Here is a 24,793-nt window from a genome sequence, read left to right as displayed (position 1 = left end):
TTATTCATCAATGACCTTCTAAACCAAACTTCTTGTCCTGTCCACTCCTATGCTGATGATACCACCCTGACTTTTCCATGTCTTTTCATAGATGTACAACCCTTCAGGAGGTAAACATTTCATGCAGGGAAACCACAAAACGCCTGACTTCTGATCTTTCTAAAATTTCTGATTGGGGCAGAGCAAACTTGGTATTGTTTAATGCCTCAAAAATTCAATTCCTCCATCTATCAACTCGACACAACCTTCCAGACAACCATCCCCTCTTGTTCAATGACATTCAACTGTCCCCCTCTTCTACACTGAACATCCTTTGTCTATCTCTTACTTATAATCTGAACTGGAAACTTCACGTCATCTATAGCTAAAACAGCTTCAATGAAGTTAGGTGTTCTGAGTCGTCTTCGCCAGTTTTTCTCACCCCCCCAGCTGCTAACTCTGTACAAGGGCCTTATCCATCCATATATGGAGTATGCCTCATGTGTCTCTAGGGGGTTCCACTCATACCGCTGCTCTAGACAGGGTGGAATCAAAAGCTTTTTGTCTTATCAACTCCTCTCCTCTAACTGACTATCTTCAGCCTCTCTCTCATCGCCACAATGTTGCATCTCTAGCTGTCTTCTACTGCTATTTTCATGCTAACTGCTCTTCTGATTTTGCTAACTGCATGCCTCCCCTCCTCCCGCGGCCTCGCTGCACAAGACTTTCTTCTTTCTCTCACCCGTATTCTGTCCACCTCTCTAATGCAAGAGTTAACCAGTATTCTCAATCATTCATCCCTTTTTCTAGTAAACTCTGGAACTCCCTGCCTGCTTCTGTATTTCCACTGTCCTATGACTTGAATTCCTTCAAGAGGGAGGTTTCAAGACACTCATCCTTAAATTTTTGACTACTGCTTGGGACCCTTTTATGGGACTGGCATCTCAGTGGGTTTTTTTTATTCATTGGATTTTTGTTGCCCTTGGCCAGTGTCCCTCCTACATAAAAAAAAATTTATATATATATATATATATATATATATATATATATATATATATATATATATATATATATATATATATATATATATATATATATATATATATACACACACACACACACACACATACAAGGTGTTCCGCGAGTTAAGGTACATACTTCAGGATATGATAGTTCAAGTATTTCTAAGTCAAAATACTTTATACACATATGCTGCATTTTGCTTTATTTTGCAAGAGATTAATGTGTAAGTTGTGTGTTACGGGAACCACTAGGCTGGGTGAGCCACCACCTCCTTCCTTCCCTCCTTGGCTCACTACATACTCCAGTGGCACAGCACAGCACTAAGTAATCATTTTTTGTGTACAATCTACTCAGTCAAAGCCTTACAGGAAACAGTTAGTAAATGACAGATTGAATTTTTGTATGTGCCAGTGAAGAAAATGTACGGGTAACACAGCAAACTCCATGTATGGAGTTTGCTTCACGTGTATGAAGGAGGAGGGGCTTCCACTCACACTGCTCTTCTAGACAAGATGGAATCAAAAGCTTTACATCTCATCAACTCCTCTCCTCTAACTGACTGTCTTCAGCCTCTATCTCATCACTGCAATGTTGCATCTCTAGCTATCTTCTATCACTATTTTCATCTTAACTGCTCTTCTGATCTTGCTAACTGCATGCCTTCCCTTGTCCTGTGGCCTTACTGCACAAGACTTTCTTCTTTCTCTCACCCCTATTTTGTCCACCTCTCTAATGTACAAGTTAATCAGTATTCTCAATCATTCATCACTTTCTCTAGTAAATTCTGGAACTCCCTGCCTGCTTCTGTATTTTCACCTTCCTGTGACTTGAACTCCTTCAAAAAGGGAGGTTTCAAGACACTTATTCTTCAATTTTTGACTACTGCTTTGGATCCTATTCAGGGACTAGCATCTCAGTGGGACTTTTTTTTTTTTTTATTGGAATTCTGTTACCCTTGGCTGATGTCCCTCCAACATTATGAAAAAAAACATATAAATAAATAAATTAATTAATTAATAAAAAAAAAACATTTTGGTTTGAAAGTCAAACACTGAATATACAACACACATATCTCTTACACATAGACCTGTTTAGTTTTCTTTTAATTTTTTTAACTTAAACTTCACCCAAACATAGACAAAATATTCCAACCTGAGGTATCTGAGCTTCACACTCAGACCTTTATGGTGTCTTCTTGTGTCTTGCAAAAAGAAGAAAAAAAAAAAAATCCCAGAGTCCTCAGTTTCCCATAATTTTCTCATATAGTCACCAATTAGTAATTACAACATATAATAAATTATGAATTCTATGGTATACATTTCTAATCCTAACAACTTTTTTTATTGATGCTCACCTTTTTGAGTTTTCTTCTGTTGGGACAGGCTTGACAGGAGAGGTGGGTGAGGAAACACTCTCCTTTCTTCGCAGACCAAATGACGTCAAGCCAGCTGAGATACCACTCACCACAGCATCCCTGGCCCGCCCCAGCCTGGCTGTGATCCCAGCACCTACACCTGGGGCCTCATATAGCACAGTTTCATCCTCTTGTTCACTCTCTTCACTGCCAGTTCGGAGGATTGGTACTTTTCTGCCCTATTATAGTAACAGATGGCAATGCAATGACATGTATCAGTCAGTGGTGGAATTGGTAATATATAAATAAATAAAATAAGAGCACTCAATTTTAGAATATCAAATGGATATGCTTCATACACACACACACACACACACACACACACACGTACCATTCTTCAAGATAGCATGACTCTAAGGTATATTAAAAAGGTAAGTTAAGACTCTCATGACTGACTTGGGGGAAAGTCCTCAAATATATGTATAACATGTCACTATGAAAGGTTATCAGATATACACACAAAGTTAAGCAAACATGTTTCTTGTCTATATGATGCAGTCTTTGTCTCAGTACTGGTGAAACTCTAAAATGGAGACAGGGCTATACATTCACAGTAAATCTATTTTTCTTTTGATTTGTAATTTTCTGTGAAGAGATGTTCTTTTACATATTTCATTATATATAAATATATATATATATATATATATATATATATATATATATATATATATATATATATATATATATATATATATATATATATATATATATATATATATATATATATATATATATATATATATGCAAGAAATGTAATACTCATGTTACCATGAATGCCAAAGTTGCGAGTAACACTGTAGTAAAACCTTATGGAAAAGACCTGCAACATTTTTAGGATACCACACTCATTTCTAAAAGTTAACAAATTTGCAAAATGGATACAATTAGGACAACAACTCTAATAACTTACCTGCTTGTCTGTTCGAGAATCGAGAACATACTTTTCTAAAAACTCAGTTACATATCTTCTGGACCGCTCCTCTTTCTCCTCAGGTTTCTGATCTCCGCTGCCATTACTGTTTTTGGTAGAGTCCTCCAGCTTGGATGCTTCAGAGGTGAGTGAGACAGTGGTGAGAGTGTCAGAACCTGGCTCAGAGTGAAATGAAGGACTTTTGACCATGAACTCTGCATCCTTCACATCACTCTCTGACACTTCCACAAAGGACTCAGTGTCACTCTGAGTATCAGAGATTGCCTTGCTCTGACCAACAGTGCGAGGTGCTGTAGTTTCATTAGGGAGGCCATTGCTCTCTGAGGTGGTGGACATGTTGGAGGCCATGGAGGGCATGGCTTGGGAGGGGGTGGCCATGGAGGGTGTGGTAGGGGAGGATGCCACCTGAGAAGGTGCTGGCTGTGATGAATCTCCAGGAGTGGTGACCCGAGACACTTGTTGACTTGGTACACCAGCATAAGCTGTAAATAACCACAAAAATATATATTTCTACTGTTAAGATTAAACAGAAATAAGGCATAATGTGTGAATGTGAGCAACAGGCAAGTGCATGACAGCAGATGTCAAACTATTCTTTGAGGAAACTTTGAGCATCTTATTAAATGATCCAGAATTATGTGACTATTTTCTTTTGTGACAAACTGTCCTCTTTCATTAATATGAAGTGTTAATTAATCTGAAATGTACCACAAAGGATCTACATGTTATCCATACTTGCTGCATTTCCTGCAAGTGTTATGATGCACATTTCTGTGCCCAAGTGCAACACAATACCATGTTACACACACACACACACACACACACATAATATATATATATATATATATATATATATATATATATATATATATATATATATATATATATATATATATATATATATATATATATATATATATATATATATGCTGGTATACCAATTTTTCACCTTTCAAGTAAAACATGAGAAATAATCACAAAAGCAGGATAGACTAGATAAGCAGTATATAAAGTGCATTCCAATAAAATCCACACCTTTAAGACATCTGAGAGCAAAACCAAGTGGCAACATTGGATCCATGACAGCAAGCAGTCTGGCTGGTGACGGGATCAGCTCAAACATTAACGGTGTGTATGCCAAGAAGAGGCCGTCTGGTGGACGTAGCCCAAGCTCCAAACACTTGATGGTGAGTCCAGTTATCAAGTTACCACCAGCACTGTCACCTATTTTTGAGATACAAGGTAGACAGGTAGAAAAGTACAACAATGACAATATAGAAACACATAATGATGACTTGAGCAAAGATACTGTATATCAAATAGGAAATGTGACTTACACTTACTCATACAAGTTGAGAATCCTTCATCACTAAATGTAAAATTTACAGCCCTCAAAATTCCAGAAATCTTTTAATGGTAATACTCTATAATTTAGTAAAATTTTCATACTAATATCATATAAAAGATGCCATAATGTGTTACATGATCTTACTGAATAACCAAATTAGATTAATGTCAAAATGTTCTGTGATGCATATTTTGCTTATACAGTAATACTTGACAATGTTAATGATTTATGCATGATCAGTTTTTTTGAAGCATAACCGCATTAAGTGTAGTGGTGTTTGTGCATATTCTACAACCTGAAAAATGTTGAAATACATATGGTCTTGATCCCTGGTGATAAGTAATGCTCAATCTGTAATACACAATTTACTTGCACTAATCACTGATACTAACAGCATCAAAAAGTTGAATCCCAGCAAAGTAAAGTAGCAAAGTAAAGTATCCATAGATACAGCAGGAAGGGAGGAAATGCTAACAGAGAGCAAATGTAGTTGCTTGTATAGCTGAGAACACTGGAATAGAAGAAAGATTAATCTCTATAGAGCCAAGATGGAGGAAGTAAGAGGGAAACTATTATCATCCATTTGTTGATGTACTATGTATAAAGAAACCCCTTAGCCAGGAAAACAGGGAGACTGATGTATGTACAGTAGAGTGGACATGATATGAACACAGCAATATGTTTAAGGAATATTATATTCCTACCAACAGTGACATAGAGATCTGAGACCCTGGACATGGAATAGGGAATAACAATCAAGGGTGTGGAAATGAGCTATCTGAGAAGGATATGTGGAGTAACATGAAGGAGGGGGGGAGGAAAGGAAGAAAGCAATGAGTGTGTATGAGAGTGTGTGAAAGTGACATACATATTTTGTGCAGCTGTGGAATGCATGAAAAGGAACACACTAAGATAGTATGATCATATTAAGAAGATGAAGAGCAAAGAGTTCGTAAAGAAAGTTTATGTGAGCAAAGTTGAAGGTGCTAACAGGAGAGGAAGGCAGCTTGGGAGGTGGAAGGACAGAGTAAAGGTGCACAAGTGTGAAAGAGGTTTTTGTAGAAATCCAAGTGCTGGAACAAGCAAGAATGGAATGTTTGGATAGGGAGAGGTGGAGGCTCTTCTATCGTGTTCATTCCCTTGTGGGACACTCATGGAGGGAGCTAAGCACCAGAAACAAATAGATACATACATGCATAGATGGATAGACAGATACACAGATAGCATAGGAGATATGTAGAGGGAAATATATGAGAGATATACTATTACTGTCAAACCTCAATCATCAGGGACTCCATCCTCTAGATTTAAGATTTTTGGATGAAATATGCCATTCTTGATTGTGCACCTCAAGGCAAAAGGGTGTAGTGTATTCCAGGAGTGACAACTCAGTGACTCTTGTCTCCTTGATTGTGTCTATATGCTTTCTTTGTGGGTTTATTGAGAAGAATTTGCTACCTCTGATATTTTCTTGGATCACTGCTGTTGTGTCAATGATGAAACACAGTGAACCAGGATACACACTGTTCTCAGCTCCTCTGCTATGGAAAACTACCTAGTAGTTACTCTAATTTTCATGTCCCATTATGTGCTCACTGCAATAGGTATATATATTAATTTGTTCATCATTCAAAGTCAGCACAGTATTATTTAAAAAAAAGATGTATGGTTATATTAATTACTGAAGTATTTGCTGTATATTCATTATTTTTTTTTTTTTTTATGTAGGAAGGACACTGGCCAAGGGCAACAAAAATCTAATAAAAAAATGCCCACTGAAATGCCAGTCCCATAAAAGGGTCAAAGCAGTGGTCAAAAATTGATGGATAAGTGTCTTGAAACCTCCCTCTTGAAGGAATACAAGTCATAGGAAGGTGGAAATACAGAAGCAGGCAGGGAGTTCCAGAGTTTACCAGAGAAAGGGATGAAGGATTGAGAATACTGGTTAACTCTTGCGTTAGAGAGGTGGACAGAATAGAGGTGAGAGAAAGAAGAAAGTCTTGTGCAGCGAGGCCGCGGAAGGAGGGGAGGCATGCAGTTAGCAAGATCAGAGGAGCAGTTAGCATGAAAATAGCGGTAGAAGACAGCTAGATATGCAACATTGTGGCGGTGAGAGAGAGGCTGAAGACAGTCAGTTAGAGGAGAGGAGTTGATGAGACGAAAAGCTTTTGATTCCACCCTGTCTAGAAGAGCAGTATGAGTGGAACCCCCCCAGACATGTGAAGCATACTCCATACATGGACGGATAAGGCCCTTGTACAGAGTTAGCAGCTGGGGGGGTGAGAAAAACTGGCGGAGACATCTCAGAACACCTAACTTCATAGAAGCTGTTTTAGCTAGAGATGAGATGTGAAGTTTCCAGTTCAGATTATAAGTAAAGGACAGACCGAGGATGTTCAGTGTAGAAGAGGGGGACAGTTGAGTGTCATTGAAGAAGAGGGGATAGTTGTCAGGAAGGTTGTGTCGAGTTGATAGATGGAGGAATTGAGTTTTTGAGGCATTGAACAATACCAAATTTGCTCTGCCCCAATCAGAAATTTTAGAGAGATCAGAAGTCAGGCATTCTGTGGCTTTCCTGCATGATATGTTTACCTCCTGAAGGGTTGGACGTCTACGAAAAGACGTGGAAAAGTGCAGGGTGGTATCATCAGCGTAGGAATGGATAGGACAAGAAGTTTGGTTTAGAAGATCATTAATGAATAATAAGAAGAGAGTGGGTGACAGGACAGAACCCTGAGGAACACCACTGTTAATAGATTTAGGAGAAGAACAGTGACCCTCTACCACAGCAGCAATAGAACGGTCAGAAAGGAAACTTGAGATGAAGTTACAGAGAGAAGGATAGAAACCGTAGGAGGGTAGTTTGGAAATCAAAGCTTTGTGCCAGACTCTATCAAAAGCTTTTGATATGTCCAAGGCAACAGCAAAAGTTTCACCAAAATCTTTAAAGGAGGATGACCAAGACTCAGTAAGGAAAGCCAGAAGATCACCAGTAGAGTGGCCTTGACGGAACCCATACTGGCGATCAGATAGAAGGTTGTGAAGTGATAGATGTTTAAGAATCTTCCTGTTGAGGATAGATTCAAAAACTTTAGATAGGCAGGAAATCAAAGCAATAGGACGGTAGTTTGAGGGATTAGAACGGTCACCCTTTTTAGGAACAGGTTGAATGTAGGCAAACTTCCAGCAAGAAGGAAAGGTAGATGTTGACAGACAGAGCTGAAAGAGTTTGACTAAGCAAGGTGCAAGCATGGAGGCACAGTTTCGGAGAACAATAGAAGGGACCCCATCAGGTCCATAAGCCTTCCGAGGGTTTAGGCCAGCGAGGGCATGGAAAACATCATTGCGAAGAATTTTAATAGGTGGCATGAAGTAGTCAGAGGGTGGAGGAGAGGGAGGAACAAGCCCAGAATCGTCCAAGGTAGAATTTTTAGCAAAGGTTTGAGCAAAGAGTTCAGCTTTAGAAATAGATGTGATAGCAGTGGTGCCATCTGGTTGAAATAGAGGAGGGAAAGAAGAAGAAGCAAAGTTATTGGAGATATTTTTGGCTAGATGCCAGAAATCACAAGGGGAGTTAGATCTTGAAAGGTTTTGACATTTTCTGTTAATGAAGGAGTTTTTGGCTAGTTGGAGAACAGACTTGGCATGATTCCGGGCAGAAATATAAAGTGCATGAGATTCTGGTGATGGAAGGCTTAAGTACCTTTTGTGGGCCACCTCTCTATCATGCAAAGCACGAGAACAAGCTGTGTTAAACCAAGGTTTAGAAGGTTTAGGACGAGAAAAAGAGTGAGGAATGTATGCCTCCATGCCAGACACTATCACCTCTGTTATGCGCTCAGCACACAAAGATGGGTCTCTGACACGGAAGCAGTAGTCATTCCAAGGAAAATCAGCAAGATACCTCCTCAGGTCCCCCCAAACTAGCAGAGGCAAAATGCCAGAGGCACCTTCGCTTAGGGGGATCCTGAGGAGGGATTGGAGTGATAGGACAAGATAAAGATATGAGATTGTGATCGGAGGAGCCCAACGGAGAAGAAAGGGTGACAGCATAAGCAGAAGGATTAGAGGTCAGGAAAAGGTCAAGAATGTTGGGCGTATCTCCAAGACGGGCAGGAATACGAGTAGGGTGTTGCACCAATTGCTCTAGGTCATGGAGGATAGCAAAGTTGTAGGCTAGTTCACCAGGATGGTCAGTGAAGGGAGAGGAAAGCCAAAGCTGGTGGTGAACATTGAAGTCTCCAAGAATGGAGATCTCTGCAAAAGGGAAGAGGGTCAGAATGTGCTCCACTTTGGAAGTTAAGTAGTCAAAGAATTTCTTATAGTCAGAGGAGTTAGGTGAGAGGTATACAGCACAGATAAATTTAGTATGAGAGTGACTCTGTAGTCGTAGCCAGATGGTGGAAAACTCAGAAGATTCAAGAGCGTGGGCACGAGAGCAGGTTAAGTCATTGTGCACATAAACGCAGCAGCCAGCTTTGGATCGAAAATGAGGATAGAGAAAGTAGGAGGGAACAGAAAAGGGGCTACTGTCAGTTGCCTCAGACACCTGAGTTTCGGTGAGGAAAAGAAGATGAGGTTTAGAAGAGGAGAGGTGGTGTTCTACAGATTGAAAATTAGATCTTAGACTGCGAATGTTGCAGAAGTTAATGAAGAAAAAGTTGAGGGGGGTGTCAAGACACTTAGGGTCGTCGACAGAAAGACAGTCCGACCTGGGGACATTTATGGTCCCCTCGCCAGATGGGGACTCCGAGGCTGGTGTAGGAGTCGCCATGATGATTTAAAAATTTTTGAGTGAAGGGTGTGTGTGTTATTAGGTGCTTGTAAATTTGTGTGGAGGAAGAGAGTTGTCTTTGGAGGGCAGGCTGTGACTGCCCCCTTGTGTTGTGAGACACAAAGGGAAACGTTCAGTGAGGTCACAGCTGGATTTAATGATAAGTTCACAGCACCCCGTGAACAGTGCTTTAGACCTCACTGGGAGTAATTATTGTTTCGGCAGGTGTCTACTGCCTCCTCCTCCTCCTTATACTGTATTAATTTTATCATTACATACAGACTTTTGTCATAACAACATGTACCTAACAGAAACTTAAGATTTTTCTATATAAATTCAGACAAGATTTCCCATCTTTGATTTGAGTCAATAATATATGATTTGTATTTCTTGCAAAGTTATAATAAAAAGATTTGTATTTCTTGCAAAGTTATAATAAAAACAAGGAGTACTTACAAGAATAATTATAAGTACACACACTAATTGTGAATTAGCAGAGAATACGGTGTAACATGATAGGACGTAAAAAGGAATGAGTTCAAAGAAATGTTATGACTGTAAAACAAAAAATGACATGTGTAAAAAGAATGTACATAAGTGAGAATAACAGCACAAAGAGAGTAAAAAGATCATCTTGAGCAAAGTGGAGGGGAGAAAAAGAGCAGGAAGGTCTAGGAAAGTTTTAGAATAATATCTTAACTAAAACATTTCTGTAATCTTTAGACAGTGTTACCTGTGAGTACAATCTTCTTCCCTGTGCAGCCTAAGATCTTCAAGTTGTTCAGCACCCAGCAATAGACTGTCAGCACCTCCTCCAGTGGCCGTGGGTAAGGGGCCTCAGGAGCAAGGGAGTAGTCAATGGAGAGAATGGGAACTCCAATGCTGGCTGCCCACTCCCTAAGGAACACCTGGGAACAGTATTACAGTGTCTCTCAGTCATCACTTTGCCCAATAAATATCTTTGCTCTGAAGTAGAAAAACAAGATAGGAATCCACACAGGAAAGAAAAATGCTTGAAAAAAAAAAAAAAAGCAAGTGAAGAAAACACACAGCAGACAATGCTGCGTCCTGCAGCCTATGTCTGTGAAACCAGTGTCTTGGGATGCATAATGAGCAAACTCAGATATCTTGGTCAGTGGGGTCACTGCCTTGGGTATGAAATGAACAACGGAACAACCCAGATGTACTGTTCTGGGTCAGTGGTCACTACCCCCTCACCTGAAATTAATACATTCAAATACCAGCTTTCTTAATTTGTAGCACTTGACTTCTTGCTGATTAATACCATTTACTTTATATCTTGTCATTTTTAGTAATCTTTTTTAATCTACCACAGTTTTCTCATTACTATCACTATTTTAACCTATCATTTTAGTTGCTCTGAACATTTTGTAGCAGTCCCACATGACCATAATATTGCAGTGCATTTCTATTTTTAAATCAATTAATCAATTAAAAGAACTGGGAAGAAAATATTATTGAAAAGCTGAAAAGTTAATATGTGGCACTTAAACAGCTGATGCCTGATGGTGGCCTGGTAGCAACTCATTACCTATAGTCCTGTATTAACATCTATGTCAGAGCCACTGCCTTTGCCGCCCATGGCCAAGGTTTCAATAAGTACATTCACAGTAAAATTATGCCTTTTTTTGCTGCTACAATAAGTACCCTCATCCATATTTTTATGATATGCTATTTAAGAAAAAAAGTCTGTATGTAAAATCTTGAAAAGAAAGAATAAAAGAACCATATTCATCAGAGTATTATATACATAAATACATAATAATAATAATATAAAAAAATATATACCCATATTATGAATTTAGAAATTTTGACAACAGGAAGTTCTGACAATTCTTGTTCTAAGCTGTGGGCATGTTCAGGGAAGCAAGCAATGAGAGACTTACCTCCTGTGCCTTGGTGGACTGTGTGACAAAACCTCCACCATGGCAATGGATGAGAAGGCAGTCCGAGGGAGGAGCCACACCCACACCCTTGGCCTCCTTCTCACCGGGCTGGCACAGAGGAAAATAAGCTGCACTACAATCCGTTTGAGAAACAATATATATACTAGATTATAAGTAAAGTGTTTGTCTATAGTTTTTAGTGTTAATCTGTGATTTTTACATGAATAAATTAACAGAACTAAAAACAAAGTACTGATATATCATATTACTCCACTAAGACTTTGATCAGCTATCAACATCTGATGCCACTCTGTAATCTTAAATCTTACAAAAAGTTTCATGAATCATCTCTAAACCATAAAGGTTTACTCGTATATCTCCACATAATTAATATAATGAGAAGTGTGGTAAAAAAAGATAGGGTACAGTTTTGTCCATCCAATAACATGATACAAGACTAAAATACATCAAATGATGTAAAATCATCAAGCCATAACACCAGCTTGAGCTATCTCCCATTCTTCACACTGTGTGCTATAAAACTAAAGTGCAAACATTCCCTCAAGTTCCCAGACACTGAATTCCAGGGACGCATACAACCATTGTACAATGCAAGACATCACAGACAACAAGAACTGAATGGTGCTTTAAATACTACACAATAAAGGACTAAGAAAACCAATCATCCTGAAACACAGCAAGTGTTGGGAGAAAAAAATGGACAAAATTCACAAAATAGTGAAGCAAAGAACAAAGTATGTCACAAAGCCAAGGCAATTAATTTGTGACACAATAATAAGCTCAAGTCTAGGCTGATGATCATTAATAATCAGCCAAACACATAATAACAAAATACTCCAAACAGATACTAAGTAAAAAATAAACTTGACAAACATTACAAGCACACTTCAACCAAACATGCCAACAATCAGTACCATTTTGACCTTACACAGGAGGAAGAGTCACTTGCTGAGGCACCAAGTGTAGCTACAAACTCACCCACTGCCAAGCCAAGCCATCTAGCCTACCTTTCTGCCTACCATGCCTTCATGCATCTTGGACGACAGCAGGTGACAGATGATGGGACACGCCTCAATGTGGGAGTGGGGTGGTGGGATGACGACTGTGGCTGTGCCATCCACCTTCATGATCTGTTGCTCCTCGCATGGCACCACCACCACCTGCTGCACTGCCAGGCTGGGCCCTACGATCCCTGGCAGCTGTGTCATGATATCTGAAAACCCACAATTTAACACCAAGCTTCAATAACACTTAATTTTCTTGTAGATTCTGTTGAAAGCAGAGAGTGGGGTGAGTATCTGATATCTGATAGATGGTTTTAATGCATTATATTGAGATGGTTATGTATGTGTTAAAAAGGGAGGAGAGAGTGGATCTTGGAATGAAGACTGTTATAAGCAGTGTGACCTCCAGAAAGGGATGCAATCATTGTACACTGCAAGATATCATGGACAAAAACAGAATGGACCCTGTACTCTAGATACCACATAAAGGATGAAGAAAACACCATTCTGAAAATCACTAAGGCTAAAATATGTGATGATAAAATAAACAGAGAGAAGCACATGGAGACACGGAAGGAGTTTTAAGGAGCAAAATAAACCAATAAAAAAGATGCATATCATTATTTTTAAGAAAGATAAAACCAATAATTATTTTTAGATTTACTATATAATATATAGTTAACCTTGAGACAATTTTACTACACATACTATCAGATAATAAATATATTACACTGTACACATGACATATGCCTGATTATATATCTGTGCAAGCATTTCCACAGCTCCCATGATGTGTAACATGTGAGGACACCAGAATGAAGGGAACAGAGCAAAAGATAACAGAAGCGCATCATAATACACTTTTCCAACACTGTGTACGTACCTGTGTCAGCAACAGACCAGAATGTCTTGATAAACTCCACTGACGAATACTGCACCACGTCAACAATCCGGCGTGACCGCAGCTCAGCATCCACCACATAGCGACTGCCTGAAGCAACATGGCACATCACACACCAACCAATCCTCTGGGATATGCCATATGGCACCATCAAACAACTTGATGCTATAGAACTTAAAATTTGATCATTACACAATCCTTCCAGTGGGAAAGGAAGAAAAAACTTGGTGCACAAAGAACCATTTGAAAGTATAGAAAGTTTCTAAAAGCTGTACAGTGTTTATGTAACTTTGCTGATGTTCACTAAACAGAGAGGAATATGTCTACTGTCTTGCTTGCCATCAGCTCACACATAAATCATACATTAGTGAAGATTTCACATTTCATAGATGAGCTACTGGAGCTCAGGTATTCAGGTCTGTGTTTATGGCAGAGGGAATGCTGGGGTTCCTCAACACAAGATGAGCCTGAACCCACCAATGCCTGGGCTTACCTAGCATCACAGAGTTCTTTGTTCTCTGCATGAAGCTACTGCCATCTGCATAATAAATTTCGCTGAATGCACTCAGGCAGATGTTCAAGTACTTCAAGGTCTTGCGCAGAGAAGGTACATACTGAAAACAAGAAAGACATCACAATTTTTGCAAAATTTACTAAACCATCTTCATGAAAAATCTTGATATTTTTAATTAACTTGACTGGTTCTCATTTTCTATGTATAATCCTTCTTAATCATTCTGAAAATATATACTACATAAATGAGGTAAAGAATACCTACGAATTGCCATGAATTTCAAAATACTCTTCAAGTCTTCAAATAAGAGAACATTTCCATCTAACTCAGGCCTTGCTTTATACTCTGTGATAGATGGAGTAGTCACCATCTTTAAACCTCATGACCCACAAGTACACATTTCTCTAACTCAAGTAACAATGATTGTTTTTGAGATGTTTTTATTCTTCAGGTACAGACCGTATGTAACTTTTTTATTATATCTGTTACATACACATTGGCATATAATTTTTGAGTATGCAACTGCTTTCATTGCCAATACAGTTATAACATGCATGAAAATTCTAAGATCACATAATGTGAATTAGTGTTTTAATTAACATTTTATGAGATTCACTTTCCAAAGTATGGAGGACACAACAGCATATTAACTTTCTTCATGAATAAAGATTATTATCATTTTCCTTCTCAGCTGTATGTTGGCTCCCTGAGCCTAACTTTACTAATAGAATTATACAGGAGGCAGAATTAAATCAACTTGCAAAATATATGTAGAGAAAAGTGACCTCCACCTGAACATGCTGGATCCACCATTACCCATTAAAATGACAAATCAGGGATGCTAAAACACATTACATATTGCATCTAATTAACTGAAGAATCAATGCAACATAGTATGTACTACATAGCAAGCCAATTTCATCAAATACTTGCATGGAAGGCACAACATCGCCCATAAAAGGAGTACTGGGGCACTGAGTTGAGCATGGACATCAGCTCATTGGGGGAGCTGCCAGTGCCACTAAGGAGGTTGCCCTCCTCACACCGTGGCAGCAGCACGTAGTCAATGTACTCAAGGAGGACGACCAGTGACGCAAGAGTCTGGCCCCACGCCTCCACCTCCCTGAGAGAAACACACAGCAGAATGAAAAAGCATCTCTCACTCTGATCCCAGCTACATCCATGCCTGAGGCTGGAACACACACACACACACACACATACAGATACACACACACACACACACACACACTTAAAGACTACCTAAAGAATAACAAACCAGACATGGTATGTTTAACAGAAACCAAACTAAAAGAGGAAATTAAGTTGAGATTTGTAAAGGAAGGATATAGCACATGGAGGAGAGACAGAAAGGAAAAGGGAGGAGTGATGATATTGGTAAAAGGGGATATTGTTGTAAAGGAAGTGGAATATGGTGATGGAATGGCAGAAACTTTGAGTGTTGTGATTAAGATCAAAAGAAGTGAAAAAAGGAAAGTTATTGTGACATACATACCCCCAAAAACTAATGCATGGGAGACCAATAGATCATGCAACTAGAAACAAAAAATAGTATAGAGGAAATTATAAGGAAAAGTAACAAAGTGCTCTTAGTAGGTGATTTCAACACTAAAGGAATTAACTGGAAGGAGATGGAAGTGAAAGAAAATGTAGGGCCATAGAGCAAAGAACTTATGCATACCATGATGGTGAATACAATGAGACATTGGGTGAATGAACCTACAAGATGCAAAGAGAAGAAGAACCATCACAGTTGTTAGCATTTATGAAAACCAAGTATACATTGTCTGAGTCCAATGGGAAGAAGTGATTCTGTGACAATAGAAAAGTACTAAAGGAGGAAACAGTGTTACACAGGAATGAACAATTTAGAGATGGGAGACAACTATGCTAAGGCAAAGTTTGCAGAGCTTAATAAATTATATGGAAAAGTTAGCTGGAAAGAGCTATTTGAAGGTAAAGTAATGCAAGAAAAATATGAGATACTTTTTAGCAAGTATAGAAGGGGGCGCAACAGTTTGCATCACATTATAAAGTGAAAATTGGGAAACATGAATGGTATGATGTCAGGTGTGTAGAAGCAAAAAAGAAAAAGGACAGGGCATGGAAGAAAATGATGAGAAAACAGAACAAAAATACTAGGGAAGAATACATTCAGAAAGGCAAGGAATGAATATGGTATAATAAGAAAAGAAAAAAATTTGAAAATGACAGTAAGAAAATGCAAGGAAGAACCTTAACTCTTCTACAGATACATAAATGGAAAAATAAAAGATAGGGATGACATAAGCAAGTTAAAAAGAGAAGGAAGAATTTATGAAACTACTGAGGAGATGAGTGAACTGTTAAATGAGAGTTTTTAATCTGTGTTCACAAAGGAAACTAATTTTGTGGCACTGAAGGTGGTATCACAGAATAAGGGAATACAGGATATACAAGTAAAGAGACAAGAAATCAAGAAACTGCTGGAAGAGCTGGATGTTAGAAAAGCTATGGGACCAGATCAAGTAAATGGATGGATATTAAAAGAATGCAGAGAACAAATGGAGGAACTGATATGGGATGTAATTAACAGCTCGTTGAGAGAAAGAAAAGTACCAAGGGAATGGAAAAGAGCTAACATAGTGCCAATATACAAAAGCAGAAATAAAATGGAACCATTAAATTATGGAACAGTGTCACTAACAAGTATTGTAAGCAAGCTTTGTGAAATAGTAATTAAAGATAGATGGGTGCAATATTTAGAAGATGAAAAGATAATTACAGAAAAGCAATATGGATTCAAGAAAGGGAGATCTTGTGTCACAAATCTACTGAGCTTTTACACGAGAGAAATAGACAGAGTGCAAGAGAGGGATGGATAGGTTGATGTGGTACACCTAGATCTCAAAAAAGCATTTGATAAAGTTCCCCACAAAAGCCTTATAAGGAGGCTAGAGAATGGAGGGCTAAAGGGAGCAACACTGAGATGGATGGAGGATTATTTATAAGGGAGGGAAATGAGAATGGTAATGAGAGACACTAATTCAAGCTGGTGCAAAGTGACAAGTGGGGTATCGCAAGGATCTGTGTTGGCACCTATAATGTTTCAAATATGTCAATGATATAACAGAGGATTTATATAGTTATATAAATCTTTTCACTGATGATGCAAAAGTAATGAAAATAATAAAGGATGAAAATGACAGCAAGGAATTACAAAAGGATATTCACAAGATACATGTATGGAGCCAAAGATGGAAACTAGAATTTAATGCCAAAAAATGCCATGTGTTGGAAACAGGAAAAAGTAGAAAGAGACCTTCATGGAATAACAAAATGGGAGAAGTAATAATGAAAAGTAATGAAGAAAAAGATTTGGGAGTAATAATCAAAGACACACTATCACCTGAAAGGCACATAAATAGAATATTTGGCTCTACATCCAGCTTGTTAACAAACATTAGGGTGTACTTTAACTATTTAGATAAAGAAAGGATGAAAAAAATTAAAACAAACATGATACAACCTAAACTGGAATACGCAGCAGTAGTTAGGACTCCACGTAGAAAAAAGATATACGGAAACTGGACAGAATACAGAGGATAGTGACAAAGATGGTACCAGAATTGAAAGACTTAAGCTATGAAGGAATACTTAAAGAGATGGGATTACCAACACAACAAGAGAGAAGAAAAAGAGAAGACCTGATAACAATGTACAAATTAGATAACAATATAGAAAGAACAGACAGAAATGACTTGGTACCACAGATTGAGGAGGGAAAGACAGACAAGGGGGCATGGGAAGAAAATATAGAAGAGTGGATGTTCAAGTGACATCAAGAAATGCAGCTTCCCATATTGAACTATTGAAATCTAGAATTATTTGAAGGAAGAAGTGGTTGTGACAAACAGTGTTTAAACACATGTTTAAAGAGAAACTGAATAAATATGGTTATGGAGACAGGACAAAATGAGCATTTTGTCCTGTACAATACAACTAGGTAAACACACACACACACACACACACACACACACACACACACACACACACACACACACACACACACACACACACACACACACACATTGAGGTTTCAAGTTAAAAATCCATACAGACTGTGATGTAAACAGAAGAATGACTCATATACCCGAGTGCAGTACTAAACCCACTCTTCACTTCTAGTAGTTCACTGTAATATGGGTCATACAAGAATGTAAAAAATTACTCTCAGAACAATTGGGATTGACTATCAATTTAATCTTTTCATTCATTGCATTTCCAATATTTTCTGAGAATGCCTTTCCTTAACACTTCATAAAAATGAAATCTGCATTTGCATGTCTGAACAGAAGACAAAACACAAGTTGTGGCAACACATCCCTTATTCCACAGTCAGACTGTGGCCAGAGTGAGCAGGCCTTCATTCACCTCAACTCCACATGACCAGCAGACACATGAGGGAGACAATTGCAGCCTGTGACAGATGCCTCAATAACATTCTATTACGAGTATGTCTTTGCTGATACATTTTTATGTGCTTCCAGTAATTATGGTTCTATTTTTTTGTCACTGAATACTGGTGTTCCTTGCACCCTGCACCCAAAGCCCCAAGAAGTTTCATTAACCCTGGCCAGTGGGTTCACTATATGAATGGTTCACAGATTGGTCCTCAGCAACACAACAACATCACCTGGCCCTGTCACTAACAGATGGAATGTCTGCCATCACAGTATCCAACATCTTGTTACAAATCTATTTAGACTGAAATTTGTTAAATATTTTTTTTCTCTTCAGTCAAGTAGGTGAAGTGTTCCCTGAGAGCTTTCATCACACAAGTAAGCATTTGGCAACTCGACAAATTTATTCTTCTAAATATTGACATTATATTTTTTAGTCATATGTACTTACCTGGATACATTTTCACATTTTGAAGAAATGGTGGTAAGTACAATAAAACAACATGCTTTGAAGATATTAGAATACACTAAAACTAAAGTATAGTTTGGCAGCAAGTATATATCTATAAAAATTGTTTTCTTTTCTTTTTACCTAGTATTATTCTTTTTCACAGACACAGTAACAAAAAGTATACAGTTTTTCAGTGTATGATTAACAAAATCATCCTTTTGAGAAAACAAAACTCTTGGTGTAAACTAAACAAGAACAGATGATGAAGCCTAAAGTAATATAATACTTCTGTGCTGTCTGCTTGTAATCAGGAACTGAGCCATTTGCATCAGGGATCACAGACAGCTATTAAACAATAGTAATAACAATGCATAAGAAAACACATTCTGTAATTCTAGATCCATTTCTGGCTAAAACAGCAGCTCATGATATTAAATTCAGCCACTCACAACACCAACAGAGTAACCATGATGGTGTTCTAAAGGGCAGCAGCCACAGAAAGATCTGAGTACAAGGATAATCTTATGACAAGTAAGGCAGCTGGAGTGACAGAGATCCAGCACAGTGTGTCTAGCTGACTGATAAGGAGAGGGTGCCAAGAGAGGAAAAGTAAGTGTACAAAATAAGTTTAGGGACCAGAGCCAGGCATATTTGATGACACTGTGAATATGAATTAAATGATGAACTGCTAATAACATTATGTGAGGCTACCAAAGATCATGCAGCATGAATAAACCCAAAACACACATACATATACAGACCCTTATAAAACCAAATAAACTGAGTGAGATACTTTAGTTGCTGTTACTCAGTTCAGTCTGGCAGCACTGAATAACAACAGAGAAGAAATGCAAAATAAGGACCATCCTACAGATATAGATAAAACACTGCATTTGTTACTACCAAAATAATGTAATATGCACCAGTGTTTAATGCAGAGGATTCACAGGCAGCCTAAATATCCAGTCATTCCAGACATGCCAAAGATTCCCTTTCAAGACACTGTTCTCTTCCACCAGTACAGCAAGAGACTTGGTAACCTGGTGGTGGGCAGACAGGTAACAATTTTTGTTTTGCTAGTGGTTTCAATACACTCATAAATGTATGCCCATGGCAGTTGAATTACTTTTTATAAGCAGCACTTGTCCTTGCATTGCAATGCACTACTATGTGCTCTTATGGTGTATAAAAACCAGGATGGGAGAGACTAAGTAGCCCACAAAGTGTAAACATGCCAGTCAACTAAAATGGATAGGCAGAGGCAATAGATACAATCAGTAAACAATACACAATCACGAAACAATACTGACAACTCCAGTATACAGTATACTCTTAATATAACTAAGAGAGCCTCAATGTGTTGAGCTCAGATGATTGGCTGGTAGAATGTCATGTTACACCAAACTTATCTAAAAGTACTGTGCAGGGTGGACCTGCAATAGTACTTAGGGAAAGTATTCTTTTCATAAATACATTATAAAGTGAGGAACACAGATCTGTAGTCATTACTATTATACAAAAGTCATTTATTAGTGCTTAAATCTAGTGTCATCACAGTAATGACAGTATTCTTAGTATAAAAGATTTTCAAGTATTTCTTTTTAATCCCGGTATGCACTAAATTATCATGGAAAGAGCAGTCAATTTTTTTCAGGCTTGTAATAGTATACACCATGACAGCTAGACAGTCATCCCACTGGTTTATGCATTAATCTTTGAACAGCTTCTAAAAGCCTCAAGTGATTATAGTTGCAGTCATGGGTTGGATATTGCATCAATCTACCTGTCAACATTCTGTTCAAAATTGTGCATGCAGTATATTTCAGGAATACTAATCAATATCAATAGTATATACAAGTAGCATTTACATTCTAATATTTGAAACTAAGAATTGACTATATTAAGTAGTATTTGCCATTGCTCCCTACATGTACTCTTAATAGTGACAAGTACTCCTAAAGTGTACTGCATGCACAAATGCCAGAAACAGTGTTGGAGGAAAGGTTGCCAGAGTGTGATGATACAAACTTCAGTTCTGGTGACTGCAACTACATAACAAGTGATGTTTCTGAGGCATGAACCTTCTGCTACAAAGATCTTATATGAAATATGAAAGTAACATTACAAAGTCCCTAGATTCCGAGAGAATTTCAACCATAGTGTTTTCCTTGCACATGTATCCATCTCTTCAAGTGTTCCTATTAATTTCCTATAAAATACTCAGTGGTCACAATGCTTATTCGCTACAACACAAGAGCTTTACATTATTTCACCTAGAATTTTAAAATACAAAAGCTTCCAAAATCATGGAGTTTTGAGTAATGATCTATTACTGGATAGTAATTATCTTTACCATAATCTCCTTGCATTTTTATACCAATACAACACAAAAGTGTATGCAGTACTATCATACATCATACTGCAGTATATCATTATCAGATATTAAATGATCAAAATCCAGAGCACTTCCTATTCCAAACACTTGAATCCCTCCTCTCTCTCAAAGGATCCACTGGCTGTACCCCTGCAATGTGAGGTCACCATGCTATCCCAAATTCCGAGTGGTAAGCACAGTTCTGGTAATTGGTTAACCACTAATAAGCAAAATCAACTTTTTCATTAGATGATTAGTGTTTCTGCTAACTTTGGAAACCATTAGCAGACAAAGCAGCTTCCACTAACCTTAAGTCTGCTAATATAATTCATACAGGCATTTTTTTTTTCCTGTTTGTTGTGTGTGTGTCTCCAACAGTCAGGCAGGCATGCTATTGGCTGGCTGTATGACTGCAGTATGCCATGTGTATATCATGACAAGATGTGACTTGTCACTGCAGCATCGGGTTCAGATGATAGTGTGTTTTTAAGGATTTTTAGAGCCAAAATACAAAATCCAAGGTAAATTCACATAATAAAAGCTAGAAGTCAGTGATTAATGTCAGCTTCAGCTAGTTTCTTTAGCAGTTCAGCATGGACAAAGCTAACACTTTAACTGGCAGATTACTAGGTAGCAAAACTAATAAATTTTTGGTTAGTGGTGCCCACATTTCCTTGAAATTACTGATATTACTAATGGCATCATGCTAACTTCACCCAAAAATGTATTTTTTACTCATAACATAATGTGGTGTCTTGTTTCATCCTTAGCAATGGCTTCTACTGTTGTTTCTGCCATGAAATTGTATTAAGAAAGTCAATAATTAAATACACTTAGTCATGACCACCAAAATCATCACCTCCATGTGACAGAAATAATGTAATCACCATCACATGTCACATGATGAAATACATTTAGTAATCTCCACCATCACCACCTCATGATAAGAAAAAAGTAGGATGATGTGAAGATGAGCCATCTCACCCGTTTATAGGATATAATGGGATAGGTTAGGCTAGATTAAGTTAAATTACCTTGTCTAACCTTATGTAACTCCTCTAAGGTATCCCAGCACAATGGTCCAGGAGCTTTTGCGGTGTTACCACTTAAAATCTTTGAGTAAAATCAAATTAACCCCTCCAGACTTCAAAGTACCTTAGCATACATACAATAAACAAAAACAAGTCAATTTGCTTTTAAAATTCATGGATATGGTCTATATATACATAAAGTTCAAATTCAGAAAATGTTTATTGAATCCATTATCATAGGGAAAATAAAGCAATCACTCATTCTGGTATAAGAATGGCACACAAATAAAATTATATAGTGAAAATGTTTAGAAAACTTTACTGAACTTGCCAACCGAATTTTATATATAAGAAAAAAACTTGGTATACTAGCAAAATGTTTTACTGTCATATGTGTGTTATCACACCATGTTATTAGTTGAGGACTGTTAGTAACAGACAACTTTCTGGGGTATATGGAATTGTGTTATACCAGCCAGTGACTCACGGCTACACACATGCACAAACATAACTCACCATACTCACCACTCAAGTATACCAAAGCTCTCATTGAGGTGTCTCTCAATTTACATGTATTACTTGTCAAAGTTTTTGAGTTACCCCACTTGGTGTAATTTACCCGTTCCCTGATCACTGTCCTGGCATAAATTAACCAAACTTGAACTAATCTCAAAAACTGTGCCTGAGGTGGCTGATCTTCATTTGGTCCAAGAAAAACTACCAGGTCATAACTGTCCTTCTCTAATGAAACAGAAACCTGTCTATGACACTACTATGAACACTTCTACAGTAAGTAAATAAATACACACACACACACACACACACACACACACACACACACACACACACACACACACACACACATATATATATATATATATATATATATATATATATATATATATATATATATATATATATATATATATATATATATATATATATATATATATATATATATAATATTTTCTCACAAATTGCCACACAAATGTAGCTTCAAATAATATATAACATCAATGTTGTAAAATGAGAAAGAAAGAAAGTGCAATAAGCTTACAGCGGCATTAATGCATCCCTTGTGGCTGCATGATGTAGCAGGATGACCACATGAACTGATCATGTCTCTAGAAGTTCTACTTTTCTTTCTCAAGAATAAGCATTTTAGTATGTTGTTTCTGTATTACTAATCTTCTACAGTCAAATTACTTATTATATAATTTACATTTGTTAGTCACAGAGAGAGAGAGAGAGAGAGAGAGAGAGAGAGAGAGAGAGAGAGAGAGAGAGAGAGAGAGAGAGAGAGAGAGAGAGAGAGAGAGAGAGAGAGAGAGAGAGAGAGAGAGAGAGAGAGAGAGAGAGAGAGAGAGAGAGAGAGAGAGAGAGAGAGAGAGAGAGAGAGAGAGAGATATGGCTGCAGTGAGACTCCTTAAATATTCAGCAAGTTTTGATATCTGCCTTGGGTATGAAAATGAAATAGTAATGACAAAGGATGAAAGGAGTGCCCCACACTGTTACTGGCAGTGCCTCAACATTTCAGAATCCATCATTATATTATCACGTAAGGGAAATATGTATATATATATATATATATATATATATATATATATATATATATATATATATATATATATATATATATATATATATATATATATATATATATATATATATATATGCATTTCAGTGGGCATTTTATTATTGGATTTTTGTTGCCCTTGGCCAGTGTCCCTCCTACATTAAAAAAACAAATAAATAAAAATAAAAAGAATACAATGATCACCTATGCTTCCTTTCAGGTCTTTTTTTCTGGCTGCTATTGACACTACTAAATAGCATAAAACTTTCATACAAAGTTAGGAAGAAGGCATCTAAAAAAAATGTTCATGAAAGTATGGATGAAAAGATAAAAAAAAATAAGGCAGTGAAAGAAAGCAGCTAATAACTTGTTTCTTGCAACTATCTGCTGATAAATTCCTTAATATTACTGTGTCATACAGTGACCAAATGAAGCAGCATAATAACTCATCCTTCAAGATGACACAGCTCTGTCCCACTGCTGACTATATCATTTGTTAAATATTTCACAAGAGTAGATGGTCTGTGTATTTATTAATTTTGGTGAGCAAAATATGGAACAAAAATTTGGGGATCTTTTTTTTTTTTTCTGGAAACTAAGAAACATATCTAAAATATTCGTTACTGTCACAATTGAAAAAAAAAATAAAATAAAAATAAATAAAGGCAACAGACAAATCCTTAAAAATCAGTCCTGTCACTTTCACTCATCACTGTGCAGTACATGACCTCCCAACCACCACCAGCCTTCCAGCACTACCTCACTAGTCAGTATGTACTCCCCCAGCCTCCTGCGTGTGAATGCATGCCATCACCCCCTCTGAGCAGTGCCTCCCAGCCCCTGCTACCTGTGCGTGCTCACCTGACGTAGTGTCCCTTCCTGAAGAGCAGCGAGTCGCGGCCCGTGCACACGTGCTTGCACAGGCTGAACACGGACACCACAGCCTGGTGCACTATGTTATTGAAGCTCCTGAACCCATTGCCGGGTGTGTTCTCGTCAAAGTCATACAGATGGGCTTCTTTCCTCAGCGCTTCTGACAACGTCGTCACTTTATCCATATTCTCCTTGAGCACGAGAAAGCCACT

At 37.7% G+C, this 24,793-nt stretch overlaps 1 protein-coding gene across 2 annotated transcripts in view; it reads right to left on the bottom strand.

Annotated features, from left to right (window-relative positions):
- Positions 1-24,793, bottom strand: part of LOC135099733 (hormone-sensitive lipase-like) — a 30,960-nt gene that overhangs the window by 5,920 nt on the left and 247 nt on the right. Inside the window, exons 1-10 of one of the 2 annotated variants that reach the window (XM_064002227.1) lie at positions 24,570-24,793; positions 14,750-14,939; positions 13,796-13,916; positions 13,285-13,392; positions 12,405-12,610; positions 11,377-11,484; positions 10,203-10,377; positions 4,383-4,571; positions 3,327-3,829; positions 2,357-2,595 (exon numbers count right to left, since the gene is read on the bottom strand). The exon at positions 24,570-24,793 is cut by the window's right edge and continues 247 nt beyond it. In XM_064002227.1, the coding sequence (XP_063858297.1) occupies positions 2,357-2,595; positions 3,327-3,829; positions 4,383-4,571; positions 10,203-10,377; positions 11,377-11,484; positions 12,405-12,610; positions 13,285-13,392; positions 13,796-13,916; positions 14,750-14,939; positions 24,570-24,793 (2,063 nt within the window). The remainder of the gene's footprint in view (positions 1-2,356; positions 2,596-3,326; positions 3,830-4,382; positions 4,572-10,202; positions 10,378-11,376; positions 11,485-12,404; positions 12,611-13,284; positions 13,393-13,795; positions 13,917-14,749; positions 14,940-24,569) is intronic. The other variant, XM_064002228.1, reaches the window with a different exon arrangement.

This window comes from Scylla paramamosain, chromosome 4 (assembly GCF_035594125.1).
Source record: "Scylla paramamosain isolate STU-SP2022 chromosome 4, ASM3559412v1, whole genome shotgun sequence".
Lineage (NCBI taxonomy): Eukaryota > Metazoa > Arthropoda > Malacostraca > Decapoda > Portunidae > Scylla > Scylla paramamosain.
This window is presented reverse-complemented; position numbering and strand designations above follow the sequence as displayed.